Genomic DNA, 21,828 nt, shown 5'->3' with positions numbered 1-21,828 from the left:
GTTTGGTTTTGGGGTATTTTGTTTGGGGGCCACACCTGGCTCTTACTCCTTGCTCCGCACCACTCAGAAATAAGTCCTGGCAGGCTCAAAGGACAGTGCCTTACTAGCTGTACTATTTTTCCAGCCCTGAAAAAAAAGAAAAAGATTTTAATTTAAAAATTAATAACAATATTTCAGGCATACGATGTTCCAGCACCACCAGTGTCAGCATCCCTCCACCAGTGTCTCAAAGGCCCCACCACCTCCCCAGCAAACTTCTTTTATTATAGTTTGGGCCACCTACATGAAACAGTGCTAATGCCTTTGCACACAGTTGCCTCCCTCCTCCTCCACCACCCAAGTGTCCAGGACTGTCGGTCGTTATCCGTTGTCTCCTCCCACCGACATCATCGTTCCCTGCACATGCCCCTTAGTCTAAGCCCTTCTGGGTTCCGCACTCCAGCACCGGCGGTTTGAGGGCCAGTTAGCCGAAAAGCCCAGACCGATCTGACCGTTGGCCTCTCTCGCCCCTAACGCGTGTCTCTCTTCCAGATCACATTCCAGGTCAAACGTGTCAAGAAGCCCAAAGGAGATGCTAAGAAAACTCCAGGGAAAAAGGTAGAATCAAACCAAGCCGACAGTGCACCCCGCTCCCAAGCGAACCTAGAGATCACCGGCCCCAAGGTGGCATCTCCGGGGCCGCAAGGTTGGTTTCTTGCTCTGGGGATAAAAGTCTTGATTCTGACATTGACTTGATTTTTTTTTTTTTCCCACTCACCGTTACCTGTGTGGCTCACAGTTTCCTCATCTTGAGCTGCTTCCGTACTCTAGTGATTCTTGCAAATTAAATATGCATGTGGGAGACAGACTCCCTGGGGTCAAGCACCGATTCTGCCTTCCCCAACTCCCACCCATGGGCTTCATTTTCCTTATCCATGAAAGGGGTGTTCACAACACCATCTCCCTCACTGGGCGATTGTGAAGAGGATGGATGTAGATGTGTTAGTATGCGGTGAGTAAACGGAGCCCATGGAGCACAGTAAATACCAGCTGTGGGGCTGGAGAGAGAGCCCAGCAGGAAGGGTGCTTGCCTTGCACATGGCTGATCCAGGTTCGATCCCCCAGCACCATTTAAGAGTCACACTCCCCACCCCTGACCACCATCAGCTCCTCCAGGAGTGATCCCTGAGTGCAGAGCCAGGAGCAAGCCCTGAGCATACCGAAAGAAAAAGGTATTTTTTTGCAGCACAGTAATATGTGGTTACTGACTGTATGATAGAGGATATAATTATATCTAAGAGCACGTACAAATCAATCTGAAAAATGGAGCATTTCAGAGGCCAAGACAGTGATGGGTTAAAGGGCCAGCGTACACGTGGGAACCCTGAGTTTGCTCTCTAGCCCTGCATGGTCCCCTGAGCACAGTGCCAGGAGTAAGCCCTCAGGTGGAAAATGGGCACTGGTGGAGGGATGGGTATCTGATCATTGTATAATTGAAACCAAAGCACAAAAAATTGTAAATCTACAACTTTAAAAAAAATAAAATAAAATAAAGGGGAAAAAAAAAAAAAAAAGAACCACCAGGTGTGACCCAAAATCCTAAAAGAAAAGTACAGGACTTCAGGTACATGCAGTTCATAGGCAGCTGGCCAGACACGCATAGCTGCACACCAGCAGCCTCTAATAAGCATGCGAGAGAATGTTCACACCCGCTAGCAGCCAGAGTGGCACAGATGTACACAGTGAGGCGGCATCTTTACCTGGGAATTGTGTTGAAATGTGTCATGCACAGTAGACGCTGATCAGATGAGTTTAGGAGGAATTTGATTTGACGCATCTGAACTTTAAAGTAGACAAAGAATTCTGTGTCTGGCAGCTTAGCCTAAGCCAACCGTCTTACATGAGCCAAAGAGACATCCGAAGAGATTGACCACAGGGTGATTTTATTACAGTAAACCTTTCCAAGCAGTCTAAATGCTGATAATATTGCCTGAATAAATTATATTTTGAACATGCTGTGTACAACAGCCAAGATGTTTATAATTTAGTAAGTGAACAAAAGCTGTTTTATGAAATAGTATGTAGAGAAAATATCTCTGGGTTTACACAATAGCAAATACTGTATTCTGGCTACTTTTTTTTTTCCTTTTTGGGTCACTCCTGGTGATGCACAGGGTTACTCCTGGCTCTGCACTCAGGAGTTACTCCTGGTGGTGCTCAGGGGACCCTATGGGAATCGAACTCGGGTCGGCCGCATGCAAGGCAAACGCCCTACTCGCCGTGCTATCTCTCCAGCCCCCTGGCTACATTTTTGAGAGTTCTGTTCAATTAAGGTATATCTTACAAATGATGATATTTAAAATAGTGGATTTTTTTTCTTTAAGTTCTGTAAATTAATATATGCTTGACAATTTATGTCACGAGGACTGATGAAGTGTGCTGTAATAAGTATACATAGAAGTATGTATAGTAGGAATGTTAAAAATGTATGATAAATTGGGGCCGGAGTGATAGTACAGCGAGGAGGACATTTGCCTTGCACACAACTGACCCAGGTTCAATCTCCATCATCCCATATGGTTCCCTGAGCACCGCCAGAAGTAATTCCTGAGTGCGGAGCCAGGAGTAACCCCTGAGCATCGCTGGATGTGAACCAAAAAAAAAAATGGTAAATTATCAGCTCTGGGAGTTGATAAATCTTTTGATGTTTTCACGTTGCTTCTCTGAAATTTTCTATTTTCTAAATAAGTCATTATTGCTTTTTATAAACATCCTCAATATTTCTTATAAAAGTGAAAGTTGAAACTCAGATGTGTTTAAAGCCATGCGTGCTGTTTTAGGTTTTAGATACATTCAGGTTGCCATAGAACATACTACATGCTCACGAAATGAGATCACAAAACCATTTACGTGACAAAAGTGAAAAATCCTCAGCATGGAAGATATGAGAGAAGATTAGAGTTGGGTATCCTGACTTTCAGATGAACTCAGACTCCGCCCACTGCCAGGTGCATCACGTCAGTCTTGCCAGAACTCTGAAGTAGTTCTCCAGTAGATCTCAAGGAGCTTGTGGGGACTGGGTGAAAGAGGATCCCTGAGTGCCCTGGTCAGTGTATTAAGATCTAAGGAAATCGACACTGCTTAACTAATTCCAGTTCCTTTTTTTTGGGTGAGGGCCAAGAGTTCAGAGACCAGGGACATGCCATAGGCTCACCGTAAGTGGATTTCAGCCAGGTGGTTAGCAGAGCCTCTTCTGGGATCTTTGTGAACACAATTGCAGTAGGCTTGAAGGCAGGCTAATAAGACACATCTCAGGGCTGGAGCGATAGCACAACGGGTAGAGCATTTGCCTTGCACGCGGCCAACCCAGGTTCGATTCCCAGCATCCCTTATGGTCCCTCGAGTACCGCCATGAGTAATTCCTGAGTGCATGAGCCAGGAGTAACCCTGTGCATTGCCGGGTGTGACCCAAAAAGAAAAAAAGAAAATCTCAAGGCCCGGCCTCCCACTGTGCTTCAGCATGGTTCTCTGTACCAGCTACACCCTTGTTGTACCTCTGTGCCTTTGCACATGCTGTTTCTCTGCCTGGAAGGCCTGCATGGGGCATCCCAAACTCCAGTACTAGGCAGAAGGAGCTGCTTTCTCTTCCACCAAATAGTTGTCCTATAACCTGCATTCTAGCCCTCACCCTCTTGTATCACAATGATTTTTGTTTTGTTTGGCCTCCCTCACAGGAAGGTCAACAGGAGTCTTGAAATTCCTGGTATCTTTTAAGTTTTCCGGCTTACTTTATTATAAATACTCACTAACTATTTTCCCTAGTGAATTTCTAAAAGCTTGATCGTGGCCCTTTTCCTTTAGTTCTTTGCTATTTGAACAGAGTGGTCCGGGTTCAGGGAGGTGGCGCAGAAGACTGGAGTGACCCCTGGATTCATTCCCCGGTGCCTCGGGATTCCCTGAGCACCGCCACGTCTAGGCCCCAAAGAAAATGAAAGGAAAGAGTTTGAATCTAAACGCCATTTCATTGAAAACTAAAATCTAACCCCCTGGCCGTACCTGGGTTTCAGCTGTCAGTAAATCTCCACTGTACACACAGATAGTCAACCCATAGGTCTCTTCCCTGCCAGTTCCCTTGGGAGTCTACGAGGACCCTGGCCCGGCAGGGTCTGGTTCTGCTGCTCTCTGGGTGATGGGTGACAGTGACCCACCATCAGCGGCCCAGCATCACTCTGAACGGGGTGGTGATTTGGAATCTGCACAAGCCTGTTTGTACCTGCCGGCAAGGTGGTCAGTCTCCCTGCGCTGCCGCTCTCCCTCATCCGGGGGCCTCGCAGCACTGGACCAAGGTCCTGAGCACAGGCCCAGGCGTGCAGAGCTTTCTGCCGGGGGTGGGGGTGGGGGGGCGATGTGTTTTCTTTCTTCCCGCTCGGCCCCAGCATGTTTGCTCCAGAAGTGCTTGTCCACACGGTGACCCCTGCCCTCTGCTCCCAGGACATACTGGTAGCTCTGGGGGGATGGGGGTGGGTTTGCCACTGGCATCAAGTGTCCCACCTCGTCCACACGCAGCAGAGCCCAGCACAGAGTGTGGGGCAGCCGTGTCCGCAGTGCCAGACCCAGAGAGCGGCTGTAAAGATCTGTCTGCCGACACAGGTTAGGCTGCCTCTGTAAATCAAGATATGGCACACCTGGGACCCCAGAGGCGACTCAGGACTGGAACACATGCTTGGCAGGTGGGACGCCCAGGTTTGATTCCCAGTCCCCCTTGGTTCCCTGAACACTGCCAGGAATACACCTCTGAGCACTGCCAAGTATGACCCAAAATACAAAAAAAAAAAAAAAAGATTAAAAAAAAAAGATCATAAATCAATCAATCAGGACATGGAGGGTCAGAAATAAATTTAAGGAGAATGTTGCCAAGGGAGACAAATTTCATCTTTGTCTCAGGGATCAGTCTTCAGCGCAGTGAAGGACCCGTTTAATTTTTTAATCCATCACCTTTATAAACAAAGATTACTGGGAATGGTGGCTGGTTTGATATTGTTGTTCCGTTGTTTTGGTACTGTTTTTTTGTTTTTGTTTTTCCGGGGAGTGGGTTAGGCACTTGGTTTTTTGGGACTACAGTGGCCAACTCCTGGCTCTATGGCTCATGGGATGGCTCCTGGCAAGGTTTGGGCAACTATATGCATTGCTGGGGACCGAACTCAGGTGGGCCACATGCAAAGCAAACACCTACCCCGTAGTCCCCTCTCTCTCGCCCCCTGGGAGGCTTTTAATTAATTCTCCAGGTTCTCTAAGGACGCGAAGAAAGGGGGGCACCTCCGGATGCATATTCTGTAAGTCACAGGCGATTCATGTTGACTGGTGCCAAATGTTCCTTCCAGGAAAGAAGCGAGACTACCAGAGCCTGGGATGGCCCAGCCCGGACGAGTGTGTCAAGCTCCGCTGGGTGGAGCTGACCGCCATCGTCAGCACCTGGCTCGCCGTGTCTTCCAAAAACATCGAGTGAGTATCCGAACTCTCGCCTTCCTGCCCGACTTGGTAGGCCAGTGCGACCGACCACCAGACCCCGGTTCCCCCCATGGGTCCCTACTGTCTCAACGGCGATAGAACCCTCTGTTGCTCTCGAGTTGGCAGTTCAGAGAATGACTGTTGTGAAACAGCCCACAGGGGGAGCCACTGTAGTAAACAATGGATGGGACTCTCCCCACACCTCCATGCCCTCACCCACACTTTAGTCTTGAGGGCCATGCGTGGTGGTGCTCGGGCTGCTCCCTGCACTGTGTTCCAGAGTCGCTTCTGACAGTGCTCGAGGGATCATGAGGTGCTGGGAATCAAACCCAGGCCTCCTGTGTGCAAAGCCTGTGCTCCAGCCCTTGGTCCTTCAGCCACTCTTGGAAAACTCTTATTAACACACTCAGTGGGAGAACAGGATCCTGCGTGATCAGAGCACAGACACCGCTCAGGCCTTGCCGACATGGTGGGCTTGCAAGGAGGGCAAAGCAAACCTGCATTCACCAGCAGCCACCAAGACACAAACCAACAGGCCCAACTCTGTGAACGGCTCTTCCTCCCCAGAGATGCCTCCCACTTCCTGCTGCCACTGGAGCCCCCCGAGGATTAGTGCTGAGCCACCCTACTTGGATCATCATTCTGACTCCCCCAAGCTGCTGTCGCCCGTGATCTGGGAGTGCCCGAGTTTGACTGGCAACCTGACGCCCTTAACCCGTCATCCCGTTTCTTTGACGCCCTTGACCCATCATTTTGTTTGTCTCCCCAGACTCTCTGGAGTCCAGGGAGATAATATAACGGGTAGCACGTTTGCCTTTCACACAGTCACTCTGTTTTGAGCCCCAGCACCATTGGGTCCCCCAAGCCTGCCAAGAGTCAGGAGTCAGCCCTGGGCACCGCCAGAATCTCCCTGGATTCCCTGGTTCATGTTTCATAGGAAACTCAGGCTGAGGAGAACTAAACTCTACTGTCTGCTATCCCTCCAAATATAACGTGTATGTGCGTTGTTCGTTCCAGTCTTGTTATCTGAGTGCAAAACTCTGTCCTCGGGGTTGGTACGATAGCACAGCGGGTAGGGCGTTTGGCTTGAACGCAGCCCACCCAGGTTCAATTTCCAGCATCCCATATGGTCCCCTGAACACCACCAGGAATAATTCCTGAGTGCGAGCCAGGAGTAACCCCTGTGTGTCGCCTGGTGTGACCCAAAAAGCAAAACAAAAAAACAAAAAATCTCTGTCCTCTTCTGTAAAATCTTATCACGCCGAAGGTTGTGTGTTCACGGGCTCATTGGATGGCACTGTCTCACCGCCTGTGTTCGGTGCTCTTGAGCCGCTGTGTGTGGCCTGGATCGGAAGGGCTGTTGGCCAAGGGCAGAAGGAAGAAGAAACAAGGGCCAGGCCGGTCTATATCAATAGTAGTTTATTCCAATCCTCTTCACTCCTGTCTTTCTCTGCCTCCTTATCTCCTGGCCCCCAATCTTGGAACCTCTCTCCTTCTGGCTCTGACTCTGGATCTCTGGAGCCCGAGCTCTTTCGCTTCTGACTCCCTCTCTGAACTTACGTCTTAGTTTATATAGCAGTCACATAAGGCGGTGACATAAAGGTGGGTTGAATACTGACGAATCAGGTAAGACCACTCCTCCAGGAGATTAACTCAAGGATAAAATCTCATCTACAGAGATTACTTCAGATTACTAGGAGATCCGCTCAAGGGTGGGATCCCAAGAAGGGTGTGTTCTTCCCTCAGTTAGTAATCTACTTAAATAGTTGTAATAAATCTACTTCTAATATTTCTAGCAATGTCATTCTGTATGAGCACAGTAAGAGATATAAATTTAGTTTGGTTCTTCCTGAGAACATCTCACTATACATTTCGCAGTCCTCAGGCCAAGTAAATCTTCCTAGCCCCAGCAGGGTCCTAGTCTCGTCGTTACTTATTTTTGGATCTTGACAGCATTTGTCCATGATCATGCCCTCAACTTATAGTTGAGTATCGTGGCTCTTTAGCCTGGCCCATTTCGATGCCAGGGTAGCTCACCACTTGCCCTGGGTCCATTCAGTCCCTTGTCGGGACCCTGCTTTTGGGGTGCTAGGAACTAAGGGCAACTGAGTCAAGAAATCAGATGCCCAGGAGTAAATATTATTCGGAGTCAATCAACTCCCAAGTTACAAAGCATAATATTAACTGTCTTCCTGTGTCCACACAGAAAGGACATTGCTTACAATAACAAGTTCAGTGTCCTTAGATGGGTGTGACCTGACAAACCTAAGCTACCTAAGGAAGACAAAAGAGTGTTATCCTACACTCTTCCTAGTAAGCCCGCTTTTCTTCTCAAATCCAGTCAAATCCCGGTAATCATCCCTTTTGCTGTCAGACTAGCTTTTGGATACTATGCTCAGGAGCCAAAGGAATCACGAGACCCGTGCCTTGCATGCAGCTGAGCAGGTTCAGCCTGGGGCACCACATGGGTCGTGCTAGGTTGCCAGGAGCAGCCCCGGAAGCCCCCAGCTCCTCCAGGGAGCAACTTAGGCCCTGCGGAACACCAGCTCCTTGGAGTGCAGGGCTCAGAGGCCAGCCCCACTGCCCTGACTCTCACAGGGAGGACAGAGCGCCCCTTTTCATTCTTCCAACATGGGGGAACCGTGGGGCCCAGTGTCCTCCCACCGTGAGACCAGCAGGCAACGTCATCGAGCGTGAGAGCCGTCCTGGTGCCTGAGTTTCCCTGAGTCCAGGCCGTCCTGTTATCAGCCGGTCACTCATGTGCCCCATTCAGCTGCCGTGCCTAATATAGTCACCTCCGTTTGTTTTTGTTTCATTTTGTTTTGTTTTTTAATGAATCACCATGTGATACAGTTACAGACTTAAAAACTTTCATGATTACATTTCAGTCATACAGTGACCAAGTCCTGTTTTGTTTTGGGGTATTTTTCAGCATCACAGAACACATCGACTTTGCCACACCAATCCAGCAGCCTGCAATGGAGCCTCTCTGCAATGGGAATCTCCCCACCAGCATGCACACCCTGGACCACCTGCACGGGGTCTCCAACCGGGCCAGCCTGCACTACACGGGGGAGAGTCAGTTAACAGAGGTGAGCGCGGACGCGGCCAATGGTGGGAGCCCCTGGGAAGGAGCATGGCACCTTGCTTTTTTTTTTTTTTTAACTTCTCTGGCCTCTCAGTAGACCAAGCAGAGTTTTCCCCAGGCCATAAGTGAGTAGCCTGGAATGGCTCCTTCTCCTTCAGTCCTGCAGGTGGATAGTGTTCTGCTTACCGGCAGGTAGAAGCTTTGCCTGGTGGTTACTCCTGACGGTACCGGGGATGCCCAACGTGAGCTCATCTTATCACTCCATCTGTTAAGGTCTTCTGCTGGTTTTCTTAAGAACAGGAAGGAGAGCAGGTCCCAAGCACTCCGAGCAAAGTACATATATATATATACATATATATGTGCATATATATATATATATATGTGTATATATATATATATATATATATATATATATATATACCCAGAAGGCTTCGGGACATGGGCCACAAACGTCCAGTGACAATTATTTGTTCTCTAAATGTTGGGGTGCATTAGAGAGTGTACAGTGAACTCACTAAGAAAGCTAGGGTAGAAATATATCAGCATGGAGACATTTTTTTCAGAATATCTTTGTTGACAGTGTGTATTGTGATAAGAAGTATATGTCGAAAACAGAGAAAAATATCTGGAAGCTCTGTCTCAGGCTCTGCACTGTGTGTGGCTAGCCGACAGATGGTTTTGAACTCTTCTGCCTTCTGCTGTTCACTGTCCTGAAGGATTTTCACACGTTTGTGATCTCTGTTTTGTGGCAGGGCAGGGTGGACGGCGAAGCAGCAGTGTGAGGCAGCGGGCCCCGCGCCAGCCTCGCTCCCGGCCTCTAACCCGCCATCCTCCTTGCCTCCCCAGGTCCTACAGAATCTCGGCAAAGACCAGTATCCACAGCAGTCCCTTGAGCAGATCGGCACCCGGATTGCCAAAGTTCTGGAAAAGGTGAGTCCCTCTGCGGGGAAGCCGGGGCGGGGGCCGCTGGGCCCCACCTCGCCTCTCTCCCTGGGCAGCTGCCACTTGGGGACCCTGCGCACCTCTGCTGCTTCCTCAGCACTCGGGAACCAGCAGCAGTGCAGGGAGGGGCCCTACTCGTGAGGGTCCAGCTTGCCCGTGCCTGTGGCCAGCCCTCACTCCGTCTTCTTCCTCGCCGCTTCCTGTGGTTCCGACCATTGCCTCTTTTCCTCCTGGCGTGGCTCTGCAGAGAGGTGCAGGGTCCTGAGAGCCGTGGGCTGTTGGCCCAGAGAGGATGTCAGGTGCTCATCCAGGAGGGAGGAATAGTTGGTGCTTTCCACAGGAACCATGTCTCGGAATAGTGCTGGGCACGGTGTCCTTGAATCAGGAAACGGAACATTTGTGGAACCACTTTTTTATATGTATATCTGTGACCAGCCTGGAGCCAGTCTCAATGGAGCCTCTCTAAGACTGCTGTCTGCCTCTACGTTTTGGAGAGAACAGGAATGTTTAAATTGAATTCGAATGCTTTCCGGTCGCGACTCCCCCTGTGTTGATACCAGTGGAGGGGTGACAGAGCCCAGTGCTTAAAAGAATCAGTTTGATGTTCAGTGTGAGCCGGAACGTCTGGTGGGGTCAGGATAATTGTGTCTGTTTCAAAGCCCAGACCTGGAAGGCGCATGGCAGCCCCTGCCAGGGCAGTCCCAGCATCCGTCCAGTCCGAGGGCCGAGTACCCAGCTCCAAGTTAGGCAGTTCCTTGATTGGGGCCTGTTTCGGTTCCCAAATCTTTCTCAGTCCTTGACTCTTCCCTCTGAGCCCTCTTTCCATTACCATGAGTGTGTGTGTGTGTGTGTGTGTGTGTGTGTGCGCGCGCGCGCGTGTGTGTGTGTGTGTATGCGTGCGGACCTGGAAGGTGGCTCAGTAGTTTGGCTCTCAGGGCAGGCAGGAGTCTGGGCATCACACACACACCCCCATGGCACCCATGGACACTCGGAAGACGGTACCACCTGCTCTCCTGGAGCCCCTGCGATGAGGAAAGAATGCAAACGCCCTGTCCCTGCAACTGAATCATTGACTCAGTCTGCTGCTTGCCTTTCTCCATCCCTGGCACGACTTTCAGTTTTTCCAAAACTTGCAGACTTTTGGACCAGGGAGCTAGCGCCAAGGACTGGAGGGACCTGCACTGCCTGGTCTCCACAACACGGCCAAGAGGGGCCCAGAAACCAAAACCAACAACAGCAAAGCAACAGCAAGTAGACTGACTATAGGAACTGCTCCATCAGAAAAAAGACTGCAGGTCTCCTCAAGAATACTTTGGGGGGCAGGGAGGGAGGAAGCCCCGAGACCCCTAGACTGTTGTCTCTGCAAGCACAATCTAGACTTAAGTCTTTGCAAAGCAAGGGGAGCAAAGGGTCCGGCGCTCCAGAACTCTTTCCAGCCATGCTCTAGGGTCACTCCCAGCAGCGCTGGGCCACCACACGGTGCCGGGAATCAAGCCGAGATCAGCTGCATGCAGTGTGCAGGGCCAGGACCTTAACCCAGAACTGCCGCTCTGACTTTGATCCTCACCCTGAACCCCAGTTTTCCTGGTAGCACCTCTATCTATATGTGCCTGTTGCTATTGCTGTCGTTGATTTTGCAGTGGTGGGGGGTGGGGGGGCCGGCATCACACCCTTGGTGGTGACACGCTTCACTGTTTCATGCCTGACTGTGATCCTAACACACGTCACAGTTTCCGCGGAGCGCCCATACCTGACTGTGCGGCCAGGACCGCGGTTGGCGGCATGTGGGCTGGTTCAGGGACCCGACTCACGGTCCCGTGCTCGTGAAGAAGGCAGGTGTTCCGTCACTGAACCCAGCCCTGTTTATACACTTTGTTGTTTTTTGTCTGTTTTCCTGTCGTTGGGTTTTTGTTTTTGTTTTTTCTCCTTCAACTTGGAAACTTTGAACTGACTGGAAAAACTGGTAAAGGAGTTTCTCTTTCTAGCCCGCAGGTCCCCCAGATTCAAGGTTTTCTCTCTAAATTCTGCTTGAAAAACTGCACAGTTCCTTGCTTCGTTCTTTGCGCTCTCACTCTCAGTGCCTGACTGTAGGGTGTGGTGTGTGTGTGTCTGTGTGTGTGTGTATGTGTGTGTGTTGGGGTTTTATGAGTCCTTGCTTTGGGTTACCCAGATTCAAGGTTTTCTCTCTAAATTCTGCTTGAAAAACTGCACAGTTCTTTGCTCCGTTCTTTGCACTCTCGCTCTCAGTGCCTGACTGGGGGGGGAGGGGGCGGGTTATGAGTTCTTGGTTTGCGGGCCACACCCTGCCAATACTCAGGGGCTACCCTGGGCAGGTTGCTTGGGCCCTGGGGAACCTGGGAGCAAACCAGGTGCTCCTGCCCTGTGAGCCATCTCCCTGACACTAGAGGTGGTCTTGTCAAAACCACGTCAGCATTTATTTCCCTGTAGTCTTCATAGTCAGAGCCGCAGCTCGGTTAGGGTTAGGGTGTGTTTTCTGCTTTCCGCGACGCCACTCAGCACTGGCGCTGCCTTTCCCCCATCTCCCACGGCGGTTCCCTCTGGGCCCTTGCAGTCTCCATTAATAGCCTTCTGTCCCTCTCCCACCGAGCACTTAATACCCTGCTCCCCACATGGATGCCACGTGTTCCCCATCTGTCATGGCCAGACTCTGTTCCCCACACAGAAGCCCTGTGTAGTCACTCACCTCTCCCTAACCAGCCCCCCTAAACTTCACTGCCGTACAAGAAAACTGTCACTTGCTCAAGATGCTGTAGCCGGAGCCAGACCCACACGGGCATTTCTCCTGGTCTCCCTGGGAGTCGTTCGTGTAGCTGCCAGAGCGTGGAGGCTGCACTGGGGCTGGCCCCCAGAGAAGGCTTTGCGTCAGCGCCCGGGGCTGAGCCGGTACAGAGGTGGGAGTCCCGTCTCCAGGGAATCCTCCAGCAGAGGCGGGGTGCCTGGGACTCCGCAGGAGGAAGGCATACGCATCCGGATCTGTGCCCACGCCCCCCACTACCCAGTCCCGGGAACTGGAGAAACGGGAAGATTCAGCTACACAGAAGAGAGTGACAAAAGCCCAGGAAGGTCCTCGGCCACATCTAGATCTTTGCAAATTGCCGAAGAAGAGTTTGGATCCTGTGCTGCAAACTCTTGGTCCAAAGAGCAACCGTTCTGTTTTTGAGCAACTTTTCTCCATGTGTCGAGCCCTGAGAAGGTCTGGCCAGCAGCTCCTTGACCCGAGCTCTTGCTGCAGTAAAACCCATCCCCTTCCCAGTCCCCTTCCCCTGGCTGGCTGTGATTGGGCATGCTTGCTGCCTCTCCAGCCCACCACAGGCCCTGCACAGAAGTAGCACTGCCACCAACAGCCTCTCAGCAGAGGTGATGAAAGCCAGACGGCAAAGGAATGACATCTTCTCTCCAAAGGCAGAAAGCCGCCAGCCTAGGCTTCTCGTAGGCATCCTCTCCACCAGAGGTGGCCGGCAGAGACTTCGGGTGAAATAAAGACGACTTCAGACAAGCCGAAGTTCAGGGACTCTGGCATCAGTAGGTCTGCAGTGAAGCAGAAAAATTTTAAAAAGGAATTTTCTTCCCAAATAAATCAACCCAGATAGAAAGAGGAACCTGCCAGAGGGAATGAAAAACCCCAGGCAGGAAAATATGAATGAAGAGTAACGGTTCACAGTAGTAACTGCTGATCCCCAAAGAACTTCCTTTCTACACAGAACTAAAGTTCATGGCGATAGCGTAGAGGATGGGAGTGGAGTCGATGGCGTTAAAAGTCCGAAGGTTTAACTGGTATCAGCAAAGCAGTAAAAGTAATTTGCCTTGGACTGTAATAAGTAAGAATGTATGTTTTTAGCTCTAGGCTAACTATTAAAAATGGTTTTAATGTGTAACTTAATAGAAAATGAAATAATGTGAAACATTCGATTAATCAAGAGTCAAGAAAGGTAAGGGCACAACTATTAAAATAGTAAATCCAGGCCGAAGTATATCGGTAGTTAAATACAAAAGATTGTCTGATTAAAGTATGTAACGTGAATTGAATTTTTTAATCCAACTGTTAACTACTAATAAGAGAAAAACTTGTTTGTCTGTTTTTGGGGCCATACCTAGCGATGCTCAGGGATTACTCCTGGCTCTGCCCTCAGGAATCACACCTGACAGGATTCAGGGGACCGTGTGGGATACCAGGGACCAAACCTGGGTTTGCTAGGCAAACTGTACTGTCCCTTGAACCCCTTAGAGAAAAACTTTAAATATTAGCGTGCAGAGGTTGAAAATATAAAATGGAGACAGTTTGCTGTGTGGGTTTTTAAAAGAACTACATTTTGTCAGAAGAAAAAAAGACTGAAGCAGGGAGCATTACAAGAATAAGAAAACAAAAAGGAAAATTGATGCTAACAAATATTAGAGATGATATATATCGGCTCCTGTACATTGCTGTCATTTGGAGGTATAAAATGACATAGTCATTTTGGAAAGCATTGGCAGTCTGTTAAAAACTTAAATATATATGACCCGGTAATTCTGTTGCTAAATATGTATCAGAGAGACATGAAAATATAAATCTGCAAAATACTGGAGGGTGGGGTGGAGGTTTGGGGCCAAACATGGCAGTACTCAGGACTTACTCCTGGCTCTGTGCTCAGGGATCACTCCTGGAGGACTTGGGGGGCCCTGTGGGGGCCACGGATAGAACCTGGGTCAGCCACGTACAAGGCAAACACTCTATCCACTGTGCTATCTCTAGCTCCCAAAATAATGTTTTCAAAAATCTTCACAACAGACCTAATTAAGATAATATGTACATAGATAGATAGATAGATAGATAGATATACATATATAGAGAGAGATTGAGAGTTCATAAACAATGATATTTGTAATACAGTGGATACTATTCAGCAAGGCAGAGTCAGCACCCATATTGTTGAGTCTTAAAACTATGCCATTTAAAGGAATCTGAGTACAAAAAGTGTGCATCATATTTGATCCCAGTTGTATGTGTGAAATCCTAGAACTGACACTACTAGGACTACATCAGCGATTGCCTTACAGGGCAAGGGGGTGACCAGGAAGCAGGTTGATAGCCCTTTCTGGAGTCAAAACTACTAACTCACGCATTGTTTTCGGCTGGTGCCATAACTCGGTGGCAGAGCACTGCCAGGTATCCATGAGGCTCTGAGTGCAGTCTGGGGCACCACAAGAAACAAGCAAAGAAACAATCAGAAGCATTTCTTTCCATTTAAATTATACCTTTTATAGAGACAGAGACAGAGAGAGAGAGAGAGAGAGAGAGAGAGAGAGAGAGAGAGAGAGAGAGAGATGGTAAAGTGAAGATTTTAGAGTGATGGTAAAGCAGATAGGGCATTTGCCTTGCATGGGGCCAACCCGGGTTCGATTCCCCGCATCCCATCTGGTCCCCCCGAGCACCGCCAGGAGTAATTCCTGAGTGCAGAGCCAGGAGTAACCCTCTGAGCATCACCAGGTGTGACCCAGAAATAAATAAATAAAGATTGTAGGGCATCTGAAACTGAAATATGTGTGTTCCCAGCAAAATCTCTAAAGAAGATTTCTTTTAGGCAAAAAGAAAACGTTCCCTTATGGACACCCAGAAGTACAGGAAAATGTCAAGGGCGGCAGGAAGGGCGAACACTGGAGCAAAAATAAAGGGCCGACTGTGCGAACTGGTGACGGCACTGTCTTCGGAGACAAAGCCCCGCAGCAGCGATGATAGACAAGCCCGGGCATCAGGCCGCACTCGGAAAGGAAGGAGAGCGGGAAAGCGCAGCCAGTATCCACGTGGGTCTGGCGAGAAGCCCCACTTGGCCCCGGCACCGTGTCCTCCCACCCCATGGTCTTGCCAGCGAACACGTCAGGTGATTTCACTGCTGGGGACTCTCCTGGCTCAGATTCTGCAAGAACCAGATTCACAGAAAGGGGCCTGAGCAGTAAGTAGCAGACCCATAGCCCCGGGAACGCAGAGCCCTGGCCACTCACTGGCTGTCCGTCGTTCCGGAGAGAGTCCAGCAGCCCCCTGCCCTCCCCGTGTGCTCCTGGGAGTCGTCAGCTGCCTTTCGGGGAAGCAGAGCTCAAAGGTGCTCCCGGTGACAGTTTTCCTCTGTGCACACTCGGACCCACCTCCGTGTCTTTGACCTACGAAGCGTCTTAGAGTTCTCTGACTTCGGGGTACCCGGGAGCGGTTCAGGGCTCGTGGAAGCAAAGAGCCGGCCTCCGTGACTTGACCTCCTGACTCGGTGGAGTTTGGCCGGAGAGTTTCCATCAAGGCTGAGTTCCCCAAATAGTCTTGCTGGTCCTCACTTACAGAGCTGCAGGGGTGGCCGCCCAAGGGGGGGGCCCTTCCCCGTGTCCCCACTACCCCATGTAGCAGGCCCCGACTTTTCCGGTCTTTTATCATCGTCATCCTTTGTCATTTCTTCAGAAGCCCCCGTACTTGGCTTCTAGGTGGCCTTGCCAGGAATCCCAACAGTCTGCAGATGACAGGGGGCAAATCCAAGTTTGAGGGTTCAGTCACTTCGCACTGTCAGAACTCCCGGCCCAGGAGGCACTTCTCAGCCTTGCTCTTAGAACCTGACCCCAGTTTCTGTCAGGGCCCCGGATGCGCAGATGCTGTGTCAGACCTTTTGGGTTGGTGCTGAGTATTTCTCCCCCCATGTCTGACCCAGGGCTGATAGCAGAGGAGCTAGTCCCTCCGTGGAATGGGGGTCTTCCAAGCTAGTGTGGGTCCCCGCCCCCCACCACTGCCCCATGTGTCTTCAGCCCTGTCCCCGAGCTGTCGTCTCAGGGCATCGCCAGAGAGGGCTCACGAGAAAGTACTCCCAGCTGGCCGTGGGGGCCCTCGACCCCCTGAGACACTGAGTAACGGGGTCCAACAGTCCATGCAGGCGTGCCTGGCAGCCCTGAGCCACCAGCCCGTCTAGGACAGAGCAGTTGCTCCTGCTCAGTGGAACCCGAATAGCCTTGGGTGAGTGTAGCCCAAGCCCGTGACGTGAAGGCAGAGATGCAGTCAAAGGAGGTGAGGGGCACAGGTGACCATCTTCCTGTTTCTCAGCACCACGAGGATCTCAGCCCTCTCTGATAAGAATTTATGTCTCCTGTGAGCTAAAAGAAATGTTTTCTTTCTTACTCACAAATAGGTATATATTTGTAAAGGTGGCAGATGGCTTTCCATGTGCATATAAACATCGTTCATTGTGGTGCTACAGTATTTATGAAGAGTACACGTAAAATTTTAAATATAGTAACTATTAGAAAAGTCGCACTCAGACATTCACTTCTTTCTGTGCGATATTTCTGTTGCTATGCTCATTTGACTGAATTCTTTTTTTTTTTAATTAGTACTCATGGTTTAGATATAGCTCTTGGGAAAAAACCCAACTGAGTAGATTCAAGAAAAGTTTAATTTGGGGCTGGAGCGATAGCACAGCAGGTAGGCCGTTTGCTTTGCACGCGACCGACCCGGGTTCGATTCCTCTGACCCTCTCGGAGAGCCCGGCAAGCTATCAAGAGTATCCCGCCCTCACGGCAGAGCCTTGCAAGCTCCCCATGGCGTATTCGATATATCAAAAACAGTAACAACAAGTCTCACAATGGAGAAGTTACTGGTGCCCGCTTAAGCAAATCGATGAACAACGGGAGGACAGTGCTACAGTGTACTATTTAATAATAATAATAATAACAACAAATGGAGAGCATATTGATCTGTTGTTAAGAAAAGTTATGCACAGTGAAATTTAGGACTGACATACAGAACGTTTGTTGTCAAACAGACTACAAGGAACATTAGATTATATATGGAAGTGGAAGCCCGAACAGAGATAAAGCAGGAAGAAAAGTGATCACAACCTGTTTCCAGGGCTGCTGTATGTGCCTTCCTTTAGGGAAGTTGGTTGTTTTGTTTTTGGGGTGTTTTTTTTTTGCCCCATGTTTACTAAGAACATCATTTTTTGCAAGTTAGAGCTGATATCAGATTATTTTGATTTTCCTAATCTGCCCCTAGGACTCTGCCTTAGTATGCCCTCCACATTACTATGTAAGGTTTCCTTTTCACTTAGAATAAAAAGGATTTAGGTTCTCCCTATGTTAAAGAAAGGTCATGGGTGGTGTAAGGGAGGAACAGGGGTGGAGGGTTATTCACTGGTGGTGGGGGATGGTGAGTTTGTATTGTTAAGTATAAAAAAGTAATATGGGAACTGTTGTAAGCTATGTTTTCTCAATACACATTGGGGAGGGGGGTGGTTTCTACTGCTAGAATTTATTTCTAAAACTGAAAATATGTCCTTTTTTTGTCAGTTGTTGATTTATTATACGTATGCATGGAACTTAATGTTGTAATGCAATGTTGTGTCAGTAACAATAAATATTTTTAAAGAATACAGTTAGTGAGAGGGTAGAGATAAGTCCAAGACAAATGTCCCTGCCTTCACAAAGAAGAGCCTTCAAGGGAACCTCTCTTGAACCACGAAGTAAGACAGAACTGGAGAGATGGTTCAGTGGGTGAGGCGCTTGCCTTGTGTATGACCAAACCCCAGTTCTGCCCTGATACCAAATAACCAAACATGGCCCCCTGAGCACAGAGATAGAAGTAAGCCCGGAGTACCATCAGGTTTTGCCCAAAAGCATATATATGATAGTATGATACACACACACACAACACACACACACACACACACACACAGTACCATCAGGTTTTGCCCAAAAGCATATATATGATAGTATGATACACATACACACACACACACACACACACACACACACACACAGTACCATCAGATTTTGCCCAAAAGCATATATATGATGGTATGATACACACACAAACACACACACACACAGTACCATCAGGTTTTGCCCAAAAGCATATATATGATGGTATGATACACACACACACACACACACACACACACACACACACACGAGTACCATCAGTTTTTGCCCAAAAGCATATATATGATAGTATGATACATACACACACGCGCAAGCAAAAAAGGCAATGACGAATTTATACAGAAAAATTTCTTGTAGTGTTTCCATCTGAAATATACAAACACATTGTCATTATACAAACACATCCAACCCAAAATAGCATGGAGAGTAAATGCAGTGACACTCTGCTAAGTACCCAGCCGGGAGGGGCTTGGCAGGGCCACTCTTGCTCCCTGGGGTGCGAGCTGCCCCTCTGACGAAAGGCTCACTGTGGAAGAGCGGTCCCGACTTGGCAGCCCTCACTGTCAAAGCGGAAATCCTTTAGGTTTCTTCGGTCAGAGAAGACCCGGATTGTGACTTCACGGTTTCAAAGGTCACACAGTCACTCTGAGGCCAGCCCCCTGCAGATACAGAGGGAGGGTTGGCAGTCCAAAAGTTGGTTCTTCGTTCAAGTGACGTGATATATCTCTGCTTCTAGAAAGCGGGGATACCTGCATGTCAGCAAGCACAGTAAGTAGAGCGGGGCTAAGTACTCTAATTACAACTCACATAATCGGCTGGGGTTAAAAGATTGAACCCAATTATATGCTAAGTAACAGTCCTTAACCTAAGAGCCAGTTGAAATTAAGCCTGGGGGAAAAAAAAGTTCCGTCATGCAAACAGTATTCCAAAGAAAGCTCAGGTAACTAGACAAACATCAGACGATCTGGAATTGAAGGCAAGAAGCATTACTACGGAAGAAAACAAGTAATTCTCAGGATAAAGTGACCTTTTTAAGAAATGTAGAAAAGTCTTAAGTTGGTACGTAACTAATAGGATGATTTCAAAGTTTGCAAGATAAGTGATAAACATGACTCATCTCAAAGGAGAAATAAGTGAATTCACAGTCCAGTTAATTTTAACATTCATCTAAAGGGAAAAATAAATGACTTCACAAGTCAGTCTTTACATTCATCAAAGAGAAATGAATTTGCAATCAAGTGGATTTTTGTTTGTTTGTTTGTTTGTTTGTCACACTCAGGGTTTACTCCCCTGGCTCTGCTCTCAGGGATCACTCCTGGCCAGGCTCAGGGCATGCTGGGGATTGAACCCCGAAAAAAAAAGTCCATGGGACATTTGCCGTATTGATCATAAATAACACATTGAAATAATTTAGTTTATTTTCTAACCATAATGGGATTGAGCTTTTTTTTTAAAAAAAGTTAGAGACAAAAGATAAACAGGAAATCCCAGCTATTGGGGTGATATGAAGTATCATACTTCTAAATAATCTTTGAGTCAGTGAAGAAGACACAGGCAGAGTTAGAGAATGTTTCGAATGATCATAACAATCGGTGCATGTGAAAATTCATGGAACGGAAGCAATGCTTGAGGGCAGTTTATGACTCTAAATATGATCCATTTTGGTTATGCGCTGGGGGGGTGGGGCACACCCATTAATGCTTGGGCTTCTCCTGGCTCTGTGCTGGGAGGTTGTTTCCAGCATGGTTGGGGGTCTGGTGGCACCAGGGAACCAACCAGAGCGGGCCACATGTAAGGCACGCGCATTTACCCCTTGTACAGTTTCTCCACCCCAGGGTGTTCTTTTTTAAGACTTGAAAGTTGTGTCTGGGGAGATGGCGCAAATGATGAGGGCATATGTGGGACTCTTGATTCCATCCCCAGTCCCACATGCCACCTTCCCAGATCTGCTTGCTCTAGGCCCCCTCAACTCACAATTAAAATACAGGACTTAAGTCAGGAGATAAATGCCCACGTCCTTTGTGGTATCTAGGTAAAGAAACCAGGCCAGGAGACAGATAATGGCCAGTGCGAACAAGTCCAGACCCAGGTGATAGACTTGTGATTCCCAAAGGAGGATGCAGGAAGATGAGGCACCAACCCTGAAACATTGGTGGAAAGAGACTAACCCATTGGTGATGGGTGTGGTGTGGTAGCATGGCACCCCCAAACATAAATATTTGTGCTGTTGTAAAAGCAATGATGCTGCATTGTTGAAGAGCCTGGTACAGCATTTTTAAATTCCCATCTGTCTTTCATAACATCCACGACAATGAGAAGGGCCTTTTCCCCTCCCAAGAAACATTCGTTATTTTTTTTCTGAGGTTTATATTAATACTTTGACAATCAACCCTTTTGTCTTTTTGATAAACAATGAATGGAGGGGGGGACTCTAGTTTGTTGAGCCATCCCTCAGCTGTTAGGAACCACTCCTGGCAGGGCTTAGGGACCATAGGGGATACTGGGAATGGAGTGTTGATTCGCCCTGTGCAAGGCAGGTGCCTTACCTGCTGTGCTATCTGTCCAGCCCTGGTTTTGTTTTGTTTTGTTTTAATAAAGTTGAAAATCATCTATGCTTCCATCTCAAAAGGGTAGAAGAACAAATCAAAACAACACTGAGCTATGTCTTGCCCCTCACACTGGGAAAAACACGGCAGCACGAGGGAATGCTCCTGGCGAGGGCCAGGGCAAAACCCGCATGTCCTGCATTGGCTGGTGGAAATGCAAAAACAGAATAACCGGAGAGGAAATGAGCTAATCTGGCAAAATTATACTCACAGACCCATTTAGCCAGCAATCCTGCTTTTAGGATTCATCCCTAAAAATACGCTGGCAAAGAAAGCATAATACAAAAATATCCATGGGTAAGGCTGTTTATTGTCGGCAGATTGGTAATAACAGACTGAAAACAGCCCAAATGCCCAGCAGAGTGGACTGCGACTTCAGATAGCCCCTGAGAAGGTTCCTTTTGTGTGAAATGCGCACCGTGGAGGCTTCCGCACCTGTCAGAGTGGGGCCATTTCTTTCTTTTCCCAGTAATCTCCAGGATATAGCAAGTAAAAATGTTTAAGGGGGAAAAAAAAAAGCAAAAACCTATCTTAAAGGGTTTTTTTGTTTGTTAGTTTGTTTTTTTCCTTTTGGGCCACATCCAGTGGTGGTCTAGGCTTACTCCTGAGTCTGCGCTCAGGGATCACTCCTGACAGCGTTCAGGGGACCAAAATCACGGGGTGCCAAAATCAAACCTGGGTCGGCCACATGCAAGGAAAATGGCCTACATCTGTACTGTTGGTCCAATGCCTAAACTTCACTCTCAAGTGACAGGCCTGGCATGTGTTTCAGTGGTTGAGGTTTGCATTCATGAGGCCGTGAATTCCATGAGTTCCATTCCAGCACCCAAAATTTAATTAAGTGACATGGGTGGGAGGATATATGTAGGAAGAAATAAAACTACTTAAAAATAGAAGACTGACTTTAAGAAATATTGCTAGTGGCTCTCCATAGAGGCAAGGAAGAAATGGAATGGAAAGGAAGCTAGATTTCCTTGAATAATGAACATTGTCTTTGAGATTAACTTTGGAACCAAATAG

At 48.5% G+C, this 21,828-nt stretch overlaps 1 protein-coding gene across 2 annotated transcripts in view; it reads left to right on the top strand.

Moving 5' to 3' along the window:
* Nucleotides 1-21,828, top strand: part of TTC17 (tetratricopeptide repeat domain 17) — a 119,687-nt gene that overhangs the window by 68,027 nt on the left and 29,832 nt on the right. For both annotated transcript variants that reach the window (XM_056133254.1, XM_056133245.1), the window contains exons 19-22: nucleotides 532-685; nucleotides 5,361-5,481; nucleotides 8,420-8,579; nucleotides 9,422-9,505. In XM_056133254.1, the coding sequence (XP_055989229.1) occupies nucleotides 532-685; nucleotides 5,361-5,481; nucleotides 8,420-8,579; nucleotides 9,422-9,505 (519 nt within the window). The remainder of the gene's footprint in view (nucleotides 1-531; nucleotides 686-5,360; nucleotides 5,482-8,419; nucleotides 8,580-9,421; nucleotides 9,506-21,828) is intronic.

The sequence above is a fragment of the Sorex fumeus genome, unplaced genomic scaffold (assembly GCF_029834395.1).
Source record: "Sorex fumeus unplaced genomic scaffold, SorFum_2.1 ptg000007l, whole genome shotgun sequence".
NCBI classification, from domain to species: domain Eukaryota; kingdom Metazoa; phylum Chordata; class Mammalia; order Eulipotyphla; family Soricidae; genus Sorex; species Sorex fumeus.
Note: the sequence above shows the minus strand (reverse complement) of the source record. Positions and strands in the feature narration are given on the sequence as shown.